Here is a 17,583-nt window from a genome sequence, read left to right as displayed (position 1 = left end):
GGGGGGGCCTTTATGATCTTTGCCATTTTGTTTACAATGCACCAATATATTTGGCGCTGTACAGGTAGTAAATGTATACAGACATTAGAGGTGTCTGTACAGTCTTGCACAACGGGGCGCACAGCAGTCAGATTTATAAAGGCGTTCATAGTAGAATAAAGTGAATACTGGCTTTACTCTCTAGCATGCACCAAAACTGACACATATATATTTTGGATATACTTGGCCTTTAATATTTGCCCATCTTCCAGGAATCTAGCAGCTGCAGCCCACCTAACAAGCTGGCGTTGAACAGGGCATGCGATTGGTTGTTATGAACGGCTTTGTGTTTTTTTACAGCTCTGGGAGAATAAATTGATGCAGTCAAAGGCAGTGGACGGGTTTCATTCAGAAGAGCAACAGCTTCTACTGCAGTCTCAGCAACAACAGCAGCAGCATCATCATCAACAGCAGCACCACCACCATGTCCAGCATCACCCACAGCATCATCAGACCACGGCACACCAAACTCAAGCACAGCAAGTCCTCATCCCCGCCACACACCAAGGTCAGTCCATACGCTGCAATCAGATTGTACACAGGTCTTCTTTTTTTTATGCTAACCTTTTCACGCCGGCGCCTCCTGAATCTCCTTATTGGGCACAGACAGCAATAAAATCTGACAAGCATTCTAATCTCTCTGCACTCCAAAACCTAAAAAAATTTTAAAAAATGTTGCCTTTTTAGTTATATTTTAATACATTGAATGCATTAAGGTAAAAAAAAAAAAAAGTCCGCCATTAGAACCACTTTAAATGTGTCTTTCTGCCATCCATGGCGTCCCCAAGGATCCCTGGAATGGTCAAAAAAATGTTAGAGCCAGGATTAGAGCACCACTAGCATATACCAAGTCTACTAAAAGTTTATGAACAGATTTGAGGATACTTCCAACGCGTTTTCAAGGGGCTCAAAACTCCCTCTTCATCTGGGCCTAAGTGCTTGCAATGTTAATGGACAGCAGTTGTGGAATTAGAAAGATTGCAGATCACCAGTCTGTCCTAATGCCAAGTTATAATCAATTGCTGCCCAGCATACCCTTGTCAATGCCAGCACTTAAGCCCTAATGAAGGGCGCGTTCTGAACACACAAAACCTGTTTTATATATCTCACATGTTGTCAAGATAAACTTTTACTGCGCTTGGTATGAACTTGTGGTGCTCTCATTCTTCATATACGGTTTGCTCCTTTGCTGACTTATAGAAAAACAATAAGGACTAATATAAGACTTTTAAAGCAGCAATGTTAGGTGGCAGCACATAGTTTTTTTAAGCTCTTGCCAGAGCACCCCATTAGCCCAATCCTTGGTGCCCCAAATCTGCTGATACATCCTCAAGATCTGACTTTTAGCTGAAAGGTCGGAGTGGAGACCTGACAATGCCTGCACTATACTGAGGCTCGATTCACACTGTCGCGGCTTGGGGATCCGACTTGTGAGACCCCAAGGCGCGTGACATGTGAAATCCTATTTTTCAATGTGAGCGGTCTTAATTAGCAATACTGAAGTCGCTCCGACTTTAGAAGAGGTTCCTGTACTACTTCAAGGCAACTTCTATCCGACTTGTCACTGGAACAGGAAAAGGTTTGACCGCACTCACAGGTTTGAAGCAAAAATGAAGACTTGAGGAAGATAAAAATCATCAGACAACATCGTAGACATCGTGACATCAGTGCAGACCTGGATTCATCTCCTGAGATTCTGACTAAGCAAATTCCAATTTGGGAAACGTGTTAATCTCTGCCAGGTCTGCATTGATGTCATAATGTCTGTTGTTTTTTTAAGGCTTTATTTAAAGGGAACTGGTCAGGCTAGACATAATAGGAAATGTCATTGCTGGCTGTTCATCCTGATTCTAGCTTTACTACCTCCTGAGCTACTGATCTGGAACCAGCATGCAGGTAGTGAATTTAGGATCAAGATGACAGCTTGCATCTTTAGAAACAAGCTGGAAGTGACCGCTCTCCTGTTTCTAGTTTGACAGGAACACTTAAAAAATATGGCTGCCCTGTTTTGCTCAGTGGGATGCCTAGATTTCAGGTTGGATCTGCACATTTATTGATTTAGAATAGTGGCTTTGCCTGGTCTGTTAATATCTCTCTTGTTCTGTTTCAGCTTCTCAACAACAAGTTCTGATTCCAAGCAACGATTCCAAGCTGATCCAGCACATGACTTCCCAAGGAATGGTATGATCCAGATGCTCAACCGCTTTGCACACATGTCCAGGATATGAAAAAATGAGACAAGACTTTCACTAAGATTCTGTTCTCCCTCTCTTGCAGAGTGCAGCAGCTACAGCGGCCACCCTGGCGCTACCTGCCGGCGTGACTCCTGTTCAGCAGCTCATCACCAATTCTGGTAAGCATAATGTGGCCTTTGGAGGATTTGCATTTGGAATAGAAGTTGGCAATGCTGGAGTAAAGGTTGGACATAGTAGTGGAGTGCTTAGAAGTCACCGTGCTATTATCACTGTTCTGTTTATCCATAGACTGACTGGTAGTCACTGGCCTATATGGTGTGTGTGTCCACGGGATGATGGTTAACGTGTGACTTCCATGATTGTCCAAGGGGTGTTGGTAGAAGGTCGTCTTTAACATTTGACTTCTCTATCACTGTACTTGGCTCTGCAGTCTTCTGGAGGCCTCACCCCAGACAAGAAGCTTGCTGCATGTGGTCACTGGCCTGTGTGTGTGTCTAGGACATGGTTGGAAGCTCTTACCCCCTTGCCATTTGTGGTCATTAGCCTATATGTATGTACAAGGAAGGTCCTTTTTTTAGCATGTGACTTTTCCAGCATTGTTCTCAGCTCTGTAGTCTTCCTCACCTTGAATTCCTGTCCTGCCATCAGTCTTCTGGGGGCCTACCTCCTAGATGGGTAGCTTTTCACGTGTGGTCTTTGGCCTATGATATGTGCATCCAGGGGCTGTTGGTGGAGGGTTCTCATGAACAGGTGGCTACTCCATCATTGTACACAGCTCTGCAGTCTTCTTCCCAAGCTCCTGTCCTGCTCTCAGCCATTAGTCTTCTGGGGGCCTACCCGTAGACAGGGAACTTGCTAGATGTGGTCACTGGCCTGTGTGTGTGTCTAAGGGGTGATAGTTTGAAGATCCTACCCCTAGAAAGGGAACTTGCCATGCGTGGTTACTGGCTTGTGTGTCCAAGGAAGGTTCTCTTTAATCTGTGACTTCTACTGCATTTACTCAGCATTGCAGTCTTCCTCACCCCCAGATCCTGTCCTACTCTTAGCCATCAGACTCCCAGACAGAGAGCTTGCCACGTGTGGTCGCTGGCCTATGGTGTGTGTGTGTATATCCAGCACCTAATGGTGGAAGGGCCTCTTTAACATGTAACTTCTCCAGCAATTCTACTCTTCACTGCAGTCTTTCTCACCCTGAACTCCTATGCTGCTCTCAGCAGTCGGTCTTCCAGGGTCCTCCCCCCCCAGACACGGAGCTTGCCACCTGAAGCGACTCGTTGTGTATTTGATCTTGTCCAATGATCTCTCTTCTCTTCCTCTTCACAGGTCAGCTGCTACAGGTGGTGAGAGCAGCTAATGGCGCACAGTATATTCTACAGCCCCAGCAGCCCATGGTCCTACAGCAGCAAATGATCCCGCAGATGCAGCCTGGAGGGGTACAAGCTCCAGTCATACAGCAGGTGACGTCCTGTTAACCCATGTGCAGCAGGGGACTCTTTCTGTGTATATATGTCTTCCTATTTGGAGGGCCTGTCCCTTTTGGCTGTTGTGTATTACTAGCAGTCTGTTCTAAGTGATGTGAAAGACCATGTCTAGATCATTTTGTTTCTGAAAGGTTTCTAGACAGGAAATGTGGTGTTTTTTTTGTTTTTTTTTTCTTTTTTTTTTTTTGCTGGAAATGATTTTCCCTGCCCTCTAAATTTATAGCATGTCAACCCATAAATGTTCAAACCAAACTTTTGTTTGAGTTTGGCTCGCTTTGGTCCCCCATTGAGCCTCTTTTGGGGTCCTCCCGTTTTTACATCCAGAGTTATGTTTGCTGTCCCCCTATGACTGACTGTGGAGAGCTCTCTGGGGGACGGTGACACCTGTGGTAGTGTTGTCACTGGCCCTCTAGTCGACTTCCTGTAGAAATATATGGAGAATGCACTCCAGGGAGGCAGCAAGTATTTGTACAAGATAAAATTAGTGCAGCGCAGTATATAAGTCAATATATATTTACAATAATAATAAAGTTTTTCAGCAATGGAAGGCAGGGACACCTTGTGAGGAAAGGCACAATTCAGATCCGTTTGAAAGTATTCTGTGTGACTAATCCTCCCCCAACAAATCCAAACTCTTACCAGATACGGTGGACCTCTGAGCTAACAGGTCATGTGAGCCTGTATCCACAGATGGGATGAAGGCAGTTGGTGAATGTAACCAATGAAACCAGATGATCCCGGATCGGATATAAAATGGAAATACAATCCATTTAATGAAGTGATCCACAATATAACATTTCTGATAGACATGACATAAAAGACGCTGAAACAACGATCAATAAAAACGGCAGTGTAAGGCAGCAGTATGCCAGAGAAAGCTGTGGGTGATGTCCGCAAGATAGCTCCTCCCCCGTACGCGTTACGTCCTACGGGACTTCGTCAGCGTATTGTCACAAATCTGTGTAAAAGTACTTATGCGCTAATATGTAGGTAAATAAAGAAATAAAGTAAATCTACTTCTCCTATAACTTATTATTGAACAGCTGTAATCATTAATTAGTGAGCTCAAACACTACAAACCAAGTAAGATATTTATCATTTATCAAGATAGATAAATAGTGTGCTTATTCAAAATCCTTATATAAAGAGAAACCCAATAAACATATGAATATAGAAGAAATACTCAATGAATCTGTAATCTACCAGACTTATAACTAAAAGATGCCCATATCCAGTATGCAATATTAACACCTTATTCAAAAAACAACAAACATCAAAAAATGTCCAAAAAATAAATAGAAAAAAACTTTTTTTGTAATGATACAATAAAAATAGTAAGTGGATGGTTTTAGCAATATTGCGGTATGAACTCTTCCTTATATATCCAGAGACAAACGGGAGGCGTGAGGAGGGGATCCAGATTAGGGATGAGCTTCGAGTTCAAGTCGAACTCATGTTCGACTTGAACATCGGCTGTTTGCCAGTTCTCCGAACAGCGAACAATTTGGGGTGTTCGCGGCAAATTCGAAAGCCGCAGAACACCCTTTAAAAGTCTATGGGAGAAATCAAAAGTGCTAATTTTAAAGGCTTGTATGCATGGTATTGTCATAAAGTGTTTGGGGACCTGGGTCCTGCCCCAGGGGACAAGGATCAATGCAAAAAAAAATTTTAAAAACAGCCGTTTTTTTGGGAGCAGTGATTTTAATAATGCTTAAAGTGAAACAAAAGTGTAATATTCCTTTAAACTCCGTACCTGGGGGGTGTCTATAGTATGCCTGTAAAGGGGCGCATGTTTCCCGTGTTTAAAACAGTCTGACCGCAAAATGACATTTCAAAGGAAAAAAGTCATTTAAAACTACTCGCGGCTATTAATGAATTGCCGGTCCGACAATACACATAGAAGTTCATTGATAAAAACGGCATTGGAATTCCCCACAGGGTAATCCCGAACCAAAATTAAAAAAAAAAGATGAGGGGGGTCCCCCTAAATTCCATACCAGGCCCTTTAGGTCAATTCATTAATAGCCGCGAGTAATTTTAAATTACTTTTTTCCCTTTGAAATGTCATTTTGCTGTCAGACTGTTCTAAACATGGGAAACATGCGCCCCTTCTACAGGCTTACTATAGACACCCCCCAGGTACGAAATTTAAAGGGATATTACACTTTTACTGTTTCACTTTAAGCATTATTAAAATCACTGCTCCCGAAAAAAACGGCCGTTTTTAAAACTTTTTTTTGCATTGATCCATGTCCCCTGGGGCAGGACCCAGGTCCCCAAACACATGTTCGTGTCCCATAGACTTTAACGGTGTTCGCGTGTTCGAACAAATTTTTTGCCTGTTCGCAAGTTCTGGTGCGAACCGAACCGGGGGGGTGTTCAGCTCATCCCTAATCCAGATTGTCCCAACAGGGGGATTGCTGCTGAGAGGAGTAGATTGAGAATGTCCCAACAGGGGGACCGCTGGTAAGATGGATCATATCGGGCGTGACCACACACAGAACCTGAAGACCTTCTTGTATGCAACAAGGCACTGTTTGACCGTTCTGGTCATTCCTGAAGGTGAGCGGCCATTTCATTTAATGGTGGCTGGTGGAGGTACCTATTCACGGATTTAGGATTTCGGCACTTTCAATAACAGGGGCGAATCTCCTGTGGATGAACTGCCTACACGTTTTTTATTGGATCATCACAAAAAAGTTTTATCTTTTGGACTTTTTTTATTTTTTTATTTTTTTTGAATTATCAATATTAATTATTAATTATCAATTATTTTTTAAAGTGTCAATATTGCATGCTGGATATGGACATCTTTTAGTTCCAAGTCTGGTGGATTACTGATTCGTCGAGTATTTCTGTTTTTTGTTCGTTGTGACATTAACCATCCTGTCCTCTGCAGGTTTTGGCACCCCTTCCAGGTGGACTGCCCCAGCAGACGGGGGTCATCATCCAGCCGCAGCAGATTCTCTTCACCGGGAACAAGACCCAGGTCATCCCAACCACTGTGTCTGCCCCGCAAGCCCCTAGCCAGGGGCAACTTGCTGTAGCCAATCCCCAACAGCCCCAGCAAGGGCAGCAGCAGGCTCCCCTTGTCCTGCAGGTGGATGGGGCCGGGGACACCTCGTCGGAGGAGGATGAAGACGAGGATGAGGACTATGATGATGAAGAGGAGGAAGACAAGGAAAAGGATGGAGAAGATGGACAAGTGGAAGAGGTAAGAACCCCAACATTTGATAAGCGTGCCGTTCCAAGAAATGGCCAGGCTTTGTCCCATCATACTTAGAAATAGAGAGAGGGTTAAAGAGGTATTAGTATCCAATGGAGGAAAAGCTAGAGATAGTGTGGGGATTCCTTTACCATATTTGCAGAGGTTGTACTAAAATCTGTACATTGTAATCTAGTTATATGGAGCTGGACATGTGATGGCACAAATGCCCGCCTGTAATCCCACTACCTCCTGTCCTCACAGTTTGAGTGATATTACCTAAATAAGAATTTCAGGCTCATACATACACTCACCGGCCACTATATTAGGTACACCTTGCTACTACCGGGTTGGACCCCCTTTTGCCTTAATTTTTGGTGGCATAGACTCAACAAGGTACTGGAAACATTCCTCAGAGACTTTGGTCCATAGTGACATGATAGCATCACGCAGTTGCTGCAGTGTTGTCGGCTGCACATCCATGATGCGAATCTCACATTCCACCACATCCCAAAGGTTCTCTATTGGATGAGATGTGGTGAGTGTGGAGGCCATTGGAGTACAGAGACCTCATTGTCCAGTGGTGAGATGATCTGAGCTTTGTGACATGGTGCATTATCCTGCTGGAAGGAGCCATCAGAAGATGGGGACACTGTAGTCATAAAGGGATGGACATGGTCAGCAACAATACTCAGGTAGGCCGTGGTGATTAAACAATGATCAATTGGTACTAAGGGGCCCAAAGTGTGCCAAGAAAATACCCCCCCCCCCCCACCACCACCATTACACCACCACCAGCCTGAACCGGTGATACAAGGCAGGATGGATCCATGCTTTCATGTTGTTTACACCAAATTCTGACCCGACCATCTGAATGTTGCAGCTGAAATCGAAACTCATCAGACCAGCCAACGTTTTTTCCAATCGTCTATTGTCCAATTTTGTTGCGCAAATTGTAGCCTCAGTTTCCTGTTCTTAGCTGACAGGAGTGGCACCCGGTGTGGTCTTCTGCTTCTGTAGCCCATCTGCTTCAACGTTCAATGTGTGTTCAGAGATAGTATTCTGCATACCTTGGTAGTAACGAGTGGTTATTTGAGTTACTGTTGCCTTTCTATCATCTGGAACCAGTCTGCCCATTCTCCTCTGACATCAACAAGGCATTTTCCTCCACACAACTTCCATTCACTGGATATTTTCTTTTTTTCCCACCATTCTCTGTAAACCCGAGAGATGGTGTGAAAATCCCAGTAGATAAGCAGTTTTTGAAATACTCAGACCAGCCTGTCTGGCACTGACAACCATGCCGCGTTCAAAGTCACCTAAATCCCCTTTCTTCCCCATTCTGATGCTCGGTTTGAACTTCAGCAAGTTGTCTTCACCACGTCTAGATGCCTATATGAAATTGCTGCCATGTGATTGGCTGATTAGCGATTGAACAGGTGTACCTAAATAAAGTGGTCAGTGAGTGTATAACAATAATAGTGTGTGACTGTGGAGGGGACATTGAAGTGTAAGCTTTTCTGGTGCAGAGACAAATGTGACTGGCTCAGTGTTCTCTGTACAGCACTACGATATATGTCAGAGCTATATGAATGTATAATAACAATACTAGTGTATAACTGTCATGGGACATTAGAGTGTAAGCTTCTCTGGTACAGAGGCTGATGCCATGTGATTGGTTTATTAGCAATTTGTGTTACCAAGCAATTGAATAGGTGTACCCAAGGGTGGACTGACAACTCATGGGGCCCCCGGGCAATAGGAAATTATGGGGCCCCCAGGCAATAGATTATGGGGCCACACAGTGTACACAGACACACAATATACACACACAGAATACACATACACACACTGGAAAAGTACCGGAGAGGCGGGGCAGCTATAATCTTGGGATTTTTAAAAAGACAGATTTTTACATACTTGTTTCGGTTTTGAGGATGGCAACTCTGATGGGGCCCCTAATGGCATGGGGCCCTCGGGCAATGCCCGAGTGCCTGAATGGTCAGTCCGCCCCTGGGTGTACCTAATAATAAAGTGGGCTGGTGAGTGTATGTATCTCATAGTATGGAAGGCATAGTGACCAAGTTTTTTTGTCTGAACTTTTATCTAAGATAACTTGCAGTTTGCTTAGCCTTTTTGTTTTTGATTTTTAAATCCTCCCCTGTTCTACCCCAGGAACCCCTGAACAGCGAAGATGACGTCAGTGATGAGGAGGGTCAGGAGCTGTTCGATACAGAGAATGTCGTTGTGTGCCAATATGACAAGGTGGGTGGAGTGGGGGGGGGGGGGGGGGATTCTGTAAAGTGCAACTGCTGCTCATAGCAAAACTTGTGTCCTTCTTTTTAAAGTCTAAATCAGTTGTGGTATAACCGCTTTTCATTGGGTGGAATGGCCTGATCCATGGCAGGGTGGGCGGCCCGATCCCAGCAAAGATGGAGCACAGGGTGCCAGTCGGGTATTATCTCATGCATGTAATGTTTGCCAATATCCCTTTAGTGTCTGACAGGGATAGGTTTTTGAAAGATTCAAAAGCAATTCTATGAGTATGTGTGTTGCCCCACCTGAAATTATTTACATACTGTATAATTCAGTATTTTATCCCTAAACTGATCTCTCTACATGTGTGTGTAAAATAGATATATCTATCGATCGAGATACATATAATTAGATGGAGGGATAGATGGAGGGATAGATGGAGGGATAGATGGAGGGATAGATGGAGGGATAGATGGAGGGATAGATGGAGGGATAGATGGAGGGATAGATGGAGGGATAGATGGAGGGATAGATGGAGGGATAGATGGAGGGATAGATGGAGGGATAGATGGAGGGATAGATGGAGGGATAGATGGAGAGATAGATATAGATAGGGTCCAAGATATAGATATAATATGTAGGGTTCAATATTGAGTTGGCCCACCCAATTGCAGCTATAACAGCTTCAACTCTTCTAGGAAGGCTGTCCACAAGGTTTAGGAGTGTGTCTATGGGAATGTTTGACCATTCTTCCAGAAGCGCATTTGGCACTGATGGATGAGAAGGCCTGGCTCGCAGTCTCCGCTCTAATTCATCCCAAAGGTGTTCTATCGGGTTGAGGTCAGGACTCTGTGCAGGCCAGTCAAGTTCCTCCACCCCAAACTCATCCATGTCTTTTATGGACCTTGCTTTGTGCAATGGTGCGCAGTCATGTTGGAACAGGAAGGGGACATCCCCAACCACAAAGTTGGGAGCATGAAATTGTCCAAAATGTCTTGGTATGCTGATGCCTTAGGAGTTCCCTTCACTAGAACTAATGGGCCAAGCCCAACCCCTGAAAAACAACCCCACACCATAATCACCCCTCTACCAAATGATTTGGACCAGTGGACATATATAATATAATAATTGTTAAAAAAATAAATAAAAAAAAGTCTGCTTGGATGCAGATGGCGATTCCATGCCATGTTGGTGTCGCCGGTAGTTATAACATTTCACCAGCAGATGGCAGAAGAGTTCTTATTTGAAACGGCATTCTAAACTAGAGAATGAGAAACTGGAAATCTTCTATTGTGATCTCCAGCTGGAGGTTAGTGAATTGATCCGACTTGGATCAGCTAATTCACTGATGGCTACTCGCCATCTTCACCCAGCAGAGAAGGTAAACCCATCATCGCATTAAACTTTGTGAAATAAAGTGTATACCTTTTTAGTTACATTTGACCTGCCCCCTCCTGTGACCCTCATTGTCTCTTAATGTGTGGTGTAGTCTCTATTGGAAGCCTTTGTGGCAGTCTGACAATGCTAGGAGCACAATTAGGAGAGTTGTCACCCTAGAACAGGAAGTGCCTGAACAAGGACCTTCATGGCAGGATCACCAGGGATTAATTTAATGAAAGTTGCAGATTTATAAATATTTAAAATTACTGTTGAAATGACATTAGCATGTTAAAGTTTCTATGAGTTTTTACTGATTGGGTTTACATCTACATCCTAGGTTTCAAATTTCCCCCCTTAGAAATCAGAGTAAAGTAAATAGTTTTAATTGGGCTGCCCACATTGCAAATAAAAATATTTGTGCCCATTCGCACTGCGGTGTGCTGACCTTCTACTATAGAGGCCACCTTGCCCCCCCACCTTTCTTTCTTCATTTTGCAGGTAGAGTGGCTGATGTAGAGTCTTTTGTGTCTCTTCCGGGAACAGTCAGCTGTGACCGTCTTGTGATCACAAGTTGCTTGTGTCAGTGAAGCAGTCCAGAGAGCAATGACACGTTCAGGGCTGTAACCCCCGAGCAACCAGCTAGACTTCAGTTGAATCTGCCCTCCCAGCCTTCCCTTCAGTCTTGCACAGTTGTACAGGCCCCCCTGGACTAAAATGGCTTACTCTGATTTCACTGCACACTGTGAGCTTCTCACAATGTGCATTAAAAGCTGCAGCAAGACAGAACCCACTTCATTTCATGGCTGGAGGATGTCCAGTAACATCTCTTTCCTCCCCAGTCTGACAGTCCTTGGCCTGCCCCTTTTTATTCATTGGAGTTCATTTCTTTCAATTATGGAGGCTCAGCATCACATGTGGATGTTACCTATGCAAATATAGCCTGCCTAGAAACACCCACTCCTCCAGACTGACACCCGCATATCAAGGCATCTTCATATTTACATACCTCCTCCCAAGAGCCAACCTACTGCTTGTATAAGGACTGAGGGCTCTTGAGGCCGGGTGCTGTGATGTTTTCAGGAAGCTACAGTGCCTTGAAAAAGTATTCACGCCCCTTGATATTTTCCACATTTTGTCATGTTACAACCAAAAATGTAAATGTATTTTATTGGGATTTTATGTGATGAACCGACACAAAGTGGCACATAATTGTGAAGTGGAAGGAAAATAATAAATATTTTTTTACAAATCTGTGAAAAGCGCGGCGTGCTTTTGTAGTCAGCCCCGCCTTTCGCTGCAATTACAGCTGCAAGTCTTTTTGGGGGTTGTCTCTACCAGCTTTAGTGACATTTTTGCCCATTTTTCTTTGCAAAATAGCTCAAGATCTGTCAGATTGGATGGAGATCGTCTGTGAACAATTTTCAAGTCTTGCCACAGATTCTCAATTGGATTTAGGTCTGGGCTTTGGGACATTTTAACACATGAATATGCTTTGATCTAAACCATTAAATTGTGGCTCTGGCTGTATGTTTAGGGTCGTTGTCCTGCTGGAAGGTGAACCTCCGCCCCAGTCTCAAGTCTTTTGTAGATTCTAACAGGTTTTCTTCCAAGATTGCCCTGTATTTGGCTCCATCAACTCTGACCAGCTTCCCTGTCCCTGCTGAAGAAAAGCATCCCCACAACATGATGCTGCCACCACCATGTTTCACGGTGGGGATGGTGTGTTCAGGGTGATGTGCAGTGTTAGTTTTTCACCACAAATAGCATTTTGCTTTAAGCCAAAAAGTTCAATTTTGTTCTCATCTGACCAGAGCACCTTCTTTCACATGTTTTCTGTGTCCCCCACATGGCTTCTTGCAAACTGCAAACAGGACTTCTTATGGCTTTCTTTCAACAATGACTTTCTTCTTATCACTCTTCCATAAAGGTCAGATTTGTGGAGAGCACGACTAATAGTTGTCCTGTGGACAGATTCTCCCACCTGAGCTGTGGATCTCTGCAGCTCCCCCAGAGTTACCATGGGCCTCTTGGCTGCTTCTCTGATTAATGCTCACCTTGCCCAGCCTGTCAGTTTAGGTGGACGGCCATGTCTTGGTAGGTTTGCAGTTGTGCCATACTCTTTCCATTTTCAGATGATGGATTGAACAGAGCTCTGTGAGATGTTCAAAGCTTGGGATATTTTTTTATAACCTAACCCTGCTTTAAACTTCTCCACAACTTTATCCCTGACCTCACAAAAAATAAAAGAAAAAGAACTTTTGCGCTAACCAAACAAATAAAATAAAATATTATAAAATATTAGGTGCAGCTGCTACTGTTAGTCAAAAAAATACAAAAGACCCTAATACAGTACATATATAGTGACAAGCGCGCATCCTATATATGACACTATATATGTATTATCCCTGACCTGTCTGGTGTGTTCCTTGGCCTTCATGATGCTGTTTCTTCACTACGGTCCTCCAACAAACCTCTGAAGGTTGCACAGAACAGCTGGCGTTATAATGAAATTACACACAGGTGGACTCTATTTACTAATTAGGTGACTTCTGAAGGCAATTGGTTCCACTAGATTTTAGTTAGGGATATCAGAGTAAAGGGGGCTGAATACAAATGTACGCCATACTTTTCAGATATTTATTTGTAAAAAATGTTGAAAACAATCATTTTCCTTCCACTTCACAATTATGTGCCACTTTGTGTTGGTCTATCACATAAAATCCCAGTAAAATACATTTATGTTTTTGGATGTAACATGACAAAATGTGGAAAATTTCAAGGGGTATAAATACTTTTTCAAGGCACTGTATGTACAGCACCCTGCAGGTCCACCCACCAGCCATGATCTGCCTGCTTTGGGAGACTCAGTGATGACATCACTGGATCTAAAATATGGTACATCATGAAATCCGGTTTTACTATTTTAAATATTTAATTAGCATGTTGATGAGTGAGGAACCAAGGAATGCAAAATGTAAGCAAACTTCAGCTTTAACCAAAACCTATGAAATGCATTTTCTGATTTTATTCTATTTTTTTTTTTTTCCCCCCCCAGATCCACCGGAGTAAAAACAAGTGGAAGTTTCACCTCAAGGATGGGATTATGAACCTGAACGGTCGTGATTTTGTTTTCTCTAAAGCCATCGGTGATGCAGAATGGTGAAAACCTCCCCCCCACCCCACAGCCATCCCAATGAAGGGCGTTTGGAGTGGGGTGACGAAACTGAAAACTGGTTAAACTAAAACCAATCCTGACAGCGTGGGAAACGCCCCTTTCCCTGGTACCAATGACAAGAAACTGAAGTGGCATGTCCCTGTGGGATTGGTGGATGGGCTGCACTGCAGGAAGAGACTGTTGCGGGATCGCTGCCCACCACCCCTACCTATACATTACAGTCCCCGCCCCTTCCTCAGGCTTCATAAATATGGCTCCGGAGCATTTTCCCGAGAAGATTCTTTTACTGTTCTCTTTGCCTGATCCTCTCTGTCCTGTATATTTTGACTGATCTGATCACATGATTTTATCTCCCACCCCTAACCCCGCCCCCAAAGACATATATAAGTGCTTTTATTGGAAGTATTCTTCTTTCCCCAGCCAGTCACTGGTGTCCCAATGTATTGTACAGGCCTCTCTCGTCTCCCAGCAGTTCACTTTTATCCTTCCTGTCTCCCAAAGCTGATATGTTCTTCTCCAAGGTGTCCAATCCCCTCCGGTCTTGACCCCCTGACATCTGTGTGTAGTTTCCGGGGGGTTGGCTGATCTCTTCGCCTTCTAGTGGATGTAGCAATCCCCTGGGGAAGGTAATCTGGGTTGCACTGTGAGGGAAGGGACTAGACTGCTGTGACTTCCTTTTGGAACCTTGCATACCCAACCCCCCCCCACAGGCCATTCCTGGTTAGCGGAAGTTGCAGCAGGGCTCGCAGAGCAGTGGTTGCCTTATGCAGTGCTTTACTGCCTGTACATGACACATCACCAGAGGGGGGGGCTAGAGGAGATGTATGCGGGGGGGGGGACATTTTATTGCCTTGTGACTAGTGCCTATGCTAAAGAGATGGAGGCTACGGTTGACCAAAGCCCGGCTTGCATATTAGAAGCGGAGCCCCATTTTTGGCTGCTTGAGAGGGGGGGGTGAGGATTGTTGCGGTCTCAGAGCTGCCCCCTAATGGCCAGTGCTCACCTTACCTTCTGGTTTTTATATGGACTTTCAGAACTTTAAGGCCGGGCATGGCTGGTGGTTTGGGGGAAGCGCTCGGCGCGTCAGTTTCCGCCAGCACAAGACACCCTAATCTTCCTGTTCTCACGCGGTTTTTGGAGGCCCTCTTCGAATACCTATCTTCTGCTTTCCAAAAAAGAAAAACGCAATCGACGGGGAGCTGAGAAGACGCAGGTTAAGGTTTGTTAAATGTGAATTTCTTTGTACGTTGGCCCGCTCCTGTGTGACATGGGGGTTCTTAGATTGGATTTTTATAGGGGACTGACACGGGGGGGATTTTTTTTTTTAAACTTACTAATGTCAACTGCTGTTGTACATACAGTTCTGTGGAATTGGGGGGGGGGGGGGGGGGCAAAGCTATTTATTATGTCTGTAAAATTCTGTACAATGGCAGACGGAGATTGCTTTTTTTTTTTTTTTTGTCTTCTGTTTTTAAATGCCACGCTTTAGACAACTCTGATTAGACAACTTTTTTGATCTTTTATGTTTTAATATTTTACCTTTGCAAAAACCTTTAATTAAAGTTATTTTAAAAACGTGGTTGTGTCTGTTGTGATGAACGGTTTCATGAAGAAATGTAGAGAGCAGCATGAGAACTAAAAACGGTGCTGCTGCCGTGGAGTGACTAGCACCCTTTACAATCAATGACCGCTTGTAATCTGTTTTGAATGAGGCACTTGATTTTTTTTCTGTGGTGAATCTGCCCATTTTTCTTGATTAAAAATCTTCCATTCCTGGCATTCCATGAATGTACCTGTTCTTTTGAAACTGTTAAATCAATGGGTTTTGTTCCGCTTTATGGTTCACTTCTGCTCTGGGCTTCAGCAGAATGGCAGCCTCCAGCATGAAGAAATGGGAGCAATGTAGGAGGCAATTTACAGCGCACACTCCTTTTGGCAGCATAATTATTATGGAATGGGCCCATTAATATGGAAATATGTAATTCCTTGATAAAGAACATTATTTTTTATCAAGCTGTTGTGAGTAATGTTCCACTTTAAAAAGTGGAACTAAACTCAGCTTAAAGTGGTGTTCCGGCCAAAATTATACTTTTTAAATAAAAATACCCCTATAATACACAAGCTTAATGTATTCTAGTAAAGTTAGTCTGTAAACTAAGGTCTGTTTTGTTAGTTTATAGCAGTAGTTTGTTATTTTATAAACTTACAGCAGGCCGTTGCCATCTTAAGTGTGGGCATCTGAAGCCAGACTGTATTTTTTCCTGGATCTCATCCTTGCAGATCTCACACATGCTCAGTGCAGCACAAGCAGTGTAACAGGTTTCAGGTCAGGTTTCCATAGCAACGGCAGTTTCAGAGGAAGTTGCCGCCCCTTCCCAGAAGGCATTGCAAACAGGAAATGATGCGATGGGCTGCGGCCAGGGAGGAGGAAGTGAAAAATGAATACAGCAGATATACAGTAGGTGCTGAGAAAAAAATATCCAATTTGTTTACAGTGCACAGTTTAGTGAGGGATGCTGAAGAGATGTAAAAGTGGGTGGAACTCCACTTTAACATGTTTCATTCCTGGCACTTGACAGAAATGCTAACTGTCACATTTGCTTGTGCCCTCAACCACTTGTCAAACCGTCAAATTTTTTTTTATAACTGATCACATGTGCAGCATCGTGGCAGTTGAAGATCAAACAGTGGCCAAGATGGCAGCTTCCTTGGTTGAAAACGATAGGAGGGTTTTTTCCCACTTTAAGGTGTAGAAGTCCACTTCTTTAGACTTGGTGCCTTTTAGTTCATGTGCATCCAAGGAATTTTACCTCAAGAGTTTTTTTTTTTTTTTTTTCTGTAAAGGTCTCTCTTAATCAGCTGGGCATGGGACCAGTGTTTGGGCCTTTAGTACCATCAGGGATCGGGTCTCTGCATTGGCTAACCTATTCCAGAGACCACCGGTGTCCCATCCTCAGAGACCACAGTTCAGAGTTGTACTCGTGTGGTTCACCCTCATATCCTTTCTGCCTCCTTGAGATTTGAACATGGTCCTGTCTACCCCTTGAAGGCTTCTTTTCCAGCAGATCAGATACATTGCTCTAACTTCCTTGCCCAACAAGGTTTTTCTTCATTAACTTGGCCAGGGTGGTTTTTTAACTAATGGCCTTGTCTTGCAAAGAACCTTTTTTTGGTTCTGCACAGGGACAAGGTTGCTTTGAAACCTTTTTTTCTGCAGCCATTCACTGCAATGAGGATATTGTCGTAACATTTTTGTGTGGAGCTCCAGTTCACCAGAAGTAGAATTTCCTCGATTTGCTTAGATTATGTCTGAGCTCTGGCTTCTTTCAAAAAATTGATTCCAGGTAGGGAATTCCAGGTTCTTGTGCTGCCCATTCCACATGGACCAAACAAACCATTGTTTAAGCCTATGATCCAAAGTATAGGGGTCCCCTGTTTTATGTGAAAGCTCACCTCACTAGGGCATCAGGCCTCTGTTTCCAGGTCTTAAAGCAGAGCTCCAGTCCCCCCCCCCCCCAAAAATTAAGTCAGCTGACTTTGAATAAAAGGACACTCGTACGTCCAGGGATCCTGCGATGTTCACGACCGAGCCGCTTCTTTAGTAGACTTCCGGGCCAGGCACCGGCATCTTGGGGTAAGGAAAACCGGCATGCTGCACTTTGTGAATGGTCCCACAATCTTCTGGGACCTGTGATGTTTTACAGAAAGCTGTGGGGGAGGGAGGGGGCAAATGTCCGCTCTGATTGCCATGGTGATCTGACCAGAGGTAGGAGCCGGTACCTGTCAAAACCAGGTACCTACTCCCCTGGCAGCAGAGGGTTGAGAGGATGCAAACAAGCAGGACCTCCCCTT

The 17,583-nt window shown here is 44.0% G+C and overlaps 1 protein-coding gene across 1 annotated transcript in view; it reads left to right on the top strand.

Moving 5' to 3' along the window:
* Positions 1–14,111, top strand: part of GTF2A1 (general transcription factor IIA subunit 1) — a 35,359-nt gene extending 21,248 nt beyond the window's left edge. Inside the window, exons 3-9 of the mRNA XM_073608575.1 lie at positions 340–547; positions 2,150–2,220; positions 2,317–2,392; positions 3,558–3,691; positions 6,615–6,929; positions 9,096–9,185; positions 13,612–14,111. Coding sequence (XP_073464676.1) covers positions 340–547; positions 2,150–2,220; positions 2,317–2,392; positions 3,558–3,691; positions 6,615–6,929; positions 9,096–9,185; positions 13,612–13,719 — 1,002 coding nt within the window. The 3' untranslated portion in view covers positions 13,720–14,111. The remainder of the gene's footprint in view (positions 1–339; positions 548–2,149; positions 2,221–2,316; positions 2,393–3,557; positions 3,692–6,614; positions 6,930–9,095; positions 9,186–13,611) is intronic.
* The last annotated feature ends 3,472 nt before the right edge of the window (positions 14,112–17,583 follow it).

This window comes from Aquarana catesbeiana, linkage group LG13 (genome assembly GCF_042186555.1).
Source record: "Aquarana catesbeiana isolate 2022-GZ linkage group LG13, ASM4218655v1, whole genome shotgun sequence".
In the NCBI taxonomy this organism is placed as follows: domain Eukaryota; kingdom Metazoa; phylum Chordata; class Amphibia; order Anura; family Ranidae; genus Aquarana; species Aquarana catesbeiana.
This window is presented reverse-complemented; position numbering and strand designations above follow the sequence as displayed.